This window comes from Thalassophryne amazonica, chromosome 11 (genome assembly GCF_902500255.1).
Source record: "Thalassophryne amazonica chromosome 11, fThaAma1.1, whole genome shotgun sequence".
NCBI classification, from domain to species: domain Eukaryota; kingdom Metazoa; phylum Chordata; class Actinopteri; order Batrachoidiformes; family Batrachoididae; genus Thalassophryne; species Thalassophryne amazonica.
The window spans coordinates 41,610,700-41,615,808 of record NC_047113.1 but is presented as its reverse complement, the minus strand read 5'-3'; the positions used below and the strand labels follow the sequence as shown (position 1 = coordinate 41,615,808).

General features: G+C 41.7%; 1 protein-coding gene across 1 annotated transcript; it reads left to right on the top strand.

The window, feature by feature from the left end:
• Positions 1-1,251: 1,251 nt before the first annotated feature.
• Positions 1,252-4,687, top strand: rhogd (ras homolog gene family, member Gd). The gene is made up of 2 exons (XM_034181330.1): positions 1,252-1,316; positions 1,869-4,687. The coding sequence occupies exon 2, from the start codon at positions 1,898-1,900 to the stop codon at positions 2,471-2,473; it is 576 nt and encodes a 191-aa protein (XP_034037221.1). The 5' UTR covers positions 1,252-1,316; positions 1,869-1,897; the 3' UTR covers positions 2,474-4,687.
• The last annotated feature ends 422 nt before the right edge of the window (positions 4,688-5,109 follow it).

Genomic DNA, 5,109 nt, shown 5'->3' with positions numbered 1-5,109 from the left:
TGATCCAAATAGTGTCTGTTTTGTCAGCAAGACTGCACTTTCTTTCCCACTGATCTCAGCCCTCTGACAGCATCTGTTGACATACCCTCAGTTCTAACAGCAGTAGTAGTTGTCATGGGAATGTCACAGACACCCCCGGGGAATCTCCATGTAGAATAGTAGGGTGCAAGGGTTGGGGTGGAGGGTGACTGGGTGCAGGGTCCCAGTGGGAATTCTCTCTTTTTAGTCTGCAGTGGCAGCAAAACCTCTTGGGAAATGCAATAAACTGGTGCCTCTTTGTTTTCTTGAGTGTTTGGATGTCAGTCAGAGCTGGCCTCTTAACCTACTTTAGTGTGCTGAGGTGACATCAACGGGTCACCAGAGGGGTCTAAAGTACTCTCCATTTGAGCTGCTTGTTTGTATTGAACTCCAGTATGGGGGGCAGAGCCCTCCAGAAGCTGAAAAGCAAAATAAGGTTTATGCTTAAAAAAGGCCTGGGGGTCGGGGGGAGCTCTGACCCCCCAGAAGCTGAAAGGTTTTCGTCATGCTCATGCTCCCAAGAACCATTCTACTGAAAAAAGTCTGAAGGACCTAAAGGACATGGTTAGATGGTGAGCAGCTTTTCCAGGCATGTGAGGGGCAAATAAAGAAAAATGCTTAAAAAGGCAGAGCGCCCCCCCCCCCCAAGAAGCTGAAAGTTTTTTGCCATGCTAATGCTCCCCTGAAGCATTTACTCAAAATAAAGTCTGAAGGACCTAAATGACATGGTGAGATGCTGACGAGCTTCGTTCATTCATGTCTGCGACATATGGATATTAATAATAATAATAATAATGGCCATTTTGAAAGTAAGGTCGGTAAAACCAGACTGACCATTGACATGGACATGTGATCTCACACTTTGAAGCTCTCTTTCTCTCTCCTGCTTACCTTTGTTTAAAAATATAAAATTTAAGTCAGAAATCTTGCAGTTGAATGTAATTCATGAATGGAAAATATTTGTTTCTTTCTTCATATAAATATCAACATGGCCAAACTCACTTCTAGAACTGATTTCCTTTGAGAGCATTATTCAACAAACTTACAATTAAACTTAAGAGTAGGGACAAATGTTAAAGTTAATTTCACCAGGCTGAGGCTGAAATTTTCAAAAAAGAATATGAAAAGCTAAACAGCGGCATCTTGTGGCCAGAAAATGACAATCACCAAATAAAAATACAACTTCCAGAATGCATTGCAACCCTGCGTCAATTTTACGTATTGGACAGCTCCCCGGATGCGGCTGTGATTGACGATACCAGAGAGAAAAAAAAAAAGATCCCGAAATTCAAGTGGCGGTAAGTCACAAAATTCTTCAAAATTAACAATTTTATCACCTCACTACTTTAATTGCGTATTATAGAATAAAACAGAATTTTTAGAGCTACTCCGAATGCGTTGTCGGGTCAGGAACAAATATTTTGTAGAAGTAGTTTTCAAATGAACTTTTATCTTGTTTGCTAACTAGCTTGCTAGTAGACAAACGCGCTAGTTCCTTAGCCTGATGCTAATCAGGTGGGGGAACGCCTAGTAACGTTTGTGATCATTACGGATTATCGGCACGCTTTAAATCCTGTCGTTGTCCTTTGATTACTTAACCGGTTTCTCTGAGAATTTGTTACTCGGAGTACGGCTGTCAGTGTGACTGTTATTGTAACGTAAATCACGTTGATGCAGTTTAGCGGCGGGTAGTCGATTTGCTAATCTGAGTGAGAAGCTTGTTTACTGAAGATCCTGCTGTCACAGTTTAACCAAGTTTTTAATCATCCTGATGGAAAGCGCAGGTTAGCATCAGTACCTGTGCTGTATTCTTTTGGGGTTTTGCTCAGGTGCCTTGTCTCTGTTGTCAGGTGCTGCAGCCTCAGTGGTCGTAGGCAGGATGCAGACCATAAAGTGTGTGGTGGTGGGTGACGGTGCAGTGGGTAAAACCTGCTTGCTCATCTCTTATACCACCAATGCCTTCCCCGAAGAGTACATACCCACAGTGTTTGACAATTACAGCGCTCAGATCAGCGTGGATAGCCGCACCGTAAGCCTTAACTTGTGGGACACAGCAGGCCAGGAGGAGTACGACCGCTTGCGCACTCTCTCCTATCCCCAGACCAATGTCTTCATCATCTGCTTTTCCATCGGCAGTCCCTCCTCGCATGCCAATGTCAGGCACAAGTGGCATCCTGAAGTCTCTCACCACTGTCCCAATGTGCCCATCCTGCTGGTGGGCACCAAGAGGGACCTGAGAGGTGATGCGGAAACGGTGAAGAAGTTGAAGGAGCAGGGCCTGGCTCCTACCACCCACCAGCAAGGCAACAACCTTGCCAAGCAGATAGGTGCTGTTAAATACATGGAATGTTCAGCGCTGCTGCAAGAAGGTGTCAGAGAGGTGTTTGCTGAAGCTGTGAGGGCGGTGTTGTACCCAGTCACGAAAAAGAACACCAAGAAATGTGTTCTATTGTAATGAATAGTTCCCAGATTTGGACTGTGGAGAGGGATGATGGAGACCCACAGACTCAAAGGAAGGTCACCATCTAGCAGTCTCTGTGCCACCTCCAGCAGTGCGGACTTTGCTTTTAGCTCCCCTGTTCCTCTTCATTTGTCTTCAGGAGTATTTTATTTTGTTGCCATCATCACCACCAAAGTGACTAACAAAATGCGGGCAACAGACTGGACTGCTTCTCTTTCTTGGACTCTTGCATTTTAACTTTTGGTATTTACACATTTTTCCAATTTTACGTTTGTCCTAGAGTTGTAGCATTTCTGCCTTGTCTTATAGAGTGCTGTTCATGGTTATCACAAGCCATAATAACATCAATATCATCCAAGCTACCTTGTATGAACTGGAGAGGCCTGCCTTTGTTTGGGTAGAGAAATATTGACTACCTCATACTCTCACTAAAGTTGCATCTCATTAGTCTGGAGCAACTTCACCATCAAGGTCCTCCAGTTTTCTTATTTAGATGTCATAAACAGCCAGGGAGATGTTGAACAAGTTTTCTTTTCAAAGAGTTTAGGTATGCTTGAACGTGCTCCTGTTGTCTATACCATACACATGCACAGATTAGAGGTTAAACATGGCAGAGGTGCTCAGTCTAGCATGTTAGAGCTGTCTGTCAGGCTGCCCTCACAGCCTCTCGCACTGCTCTCTCAGATAAAAGCCTTAAAAGCAATGGATTATTTGCCCTATTCAGTCGAGGAACAGGGGTCATAAGGCTCTGACAAATTAACTCCACTGCTACTAGATTTTCACAGTTAGGTAGTAGTACAGTTTGACTGCCTGTATCTCACTCGTGAAACTCACCCCAAGTGCCATTTAAATCATGTAATGTCTAAGAATTGCTTCGTGTCAGGGTGGGGTTATAGTGACTGTGTTGTCTAATTATGTTGAATTTACTCTGTATTTTTTTTTTCTTTAAGCCATTAACCTACAAGCGTGGTAAAAGGCCAAAGTTGAATATATTTTTGTAATTGCCTTTATTTGTTGTAATACTCAGATTTGATAAACTGCAACTCAAGTCTTCCTGTGTTTCATTATTTCCTTACATTTTGAGGTCAGATGACATAACCTCTACATAACTGAGTCAATATTATGTGTAATAGAGTATGTTTTAACTGGCTTGTGCTAGATTATATTCTTTTTTATATTAGTGTAATTTTTTTGTAAATGAAAGCACAGTGTCCTAGCAGCCTTGTCAATTTCACTCTTCTACCATGTAACAGCATTTTGTAATCGAAGGAGTCTTATTTGGTCAGGTGCCTTATTTAAACCAAAGACCGTAGCAATGCTGCAAGTGCCACCAGATTTGATGATGCGGTTCAAATGCCTTTAGGTTTCGTAATTATTCAGAAGCTTTCTGCAGGAGTTCCTGCCAATGAACGCACTTGCCTTACCCTCTTCACACACAGGTGTTAAGCTGACATCTCTTCGCAGTGTGTCTGTCTGTGCATTTGTGAAAGTACTGGTGCACCACAGCTCTTGCAGATTGTGCGTTGACACTCTTGCATTTCACAGTGCAGTGGAACAAAAGGTATGAGTACAGTGTGCACATAAATGTTGCAGCTGTGTTGGTGGAAAGTGCCTTTTCACATCTGAGGATTTTTATAGTTTTTAAAGTTTTTTTTTTTGTTTGTTTGTTTTTTTTTTTAAAGATGGTTGCTTATTTGTGCTTACCACTGCCACTAATAACAGCAACTCATACTATCTTGTTTTCATGTATTCATGTGAGCGGGATACGTAAAGCTAGAATGTGACCTGTGTAAAGTATGACAAACAAGCAGGGATGAACGACATATGTGTGCATGTCTGATGGCAGTGACATGGTTTGGGATCTGCGTTTAGAATTGTAATATTTTCTCGGATTTGTGGAGGGTGTTCAATATAAATGCAAAGTATGTTAGACTGTCAGATGTGGCAACATTTTTTTTTTTTTTTTTTTTGTGCCATGTCCTGATTTCACTTAGATAATGCTGTTGAAGTGGAGCATACACCTGTGGGCTCTTCGTTGTCTGTGTTCTGGAGCTGTATGCTGCCGTGCGTGGTACTGCGCTTTTACACTGGGAACTTGATTTGTAGAATTCTGTAATTGTTTTATATATAACAAAAACATATTTGTATAAATGAACTAACAGTGAGATAATTTTTAAATTATGCCAAATAAAATGATTAAAACCGTGTGCTAGGTATGTACTTATTTTTTTTTTTTTTTATGTTGACAAAGGAGCAGTTTTGTATATTGTGGGAAGATGTACTGCGGTGGTTTTGAAAAGCTGAATTGCACATTCAGACTGATTGACTTGTATTTTAAGGTCAGGAAACCACAATACCTTTTTGCAGCAAACAAGTTTTATTTCAGTGCTGTTTCAGCTCCATTTCTGCACACTAGAGGGCCACAGCTGTCTAGATCATGCACTTTACCCAACATCAGTGTTATTCTTCAGCCCCCCCCCCCCCCCCCCCATGTTTTTTTTTTTTTTTTTTTTTTTTTTCGTCCTGTACATTTGGAGTTAATGGTCTATACCCATCTGCCTTTCATCATTCAACTTAGACACACAAGTTCATTCAGTTGCGGGGGCTTCACATCTCAGTATCCCATCTCA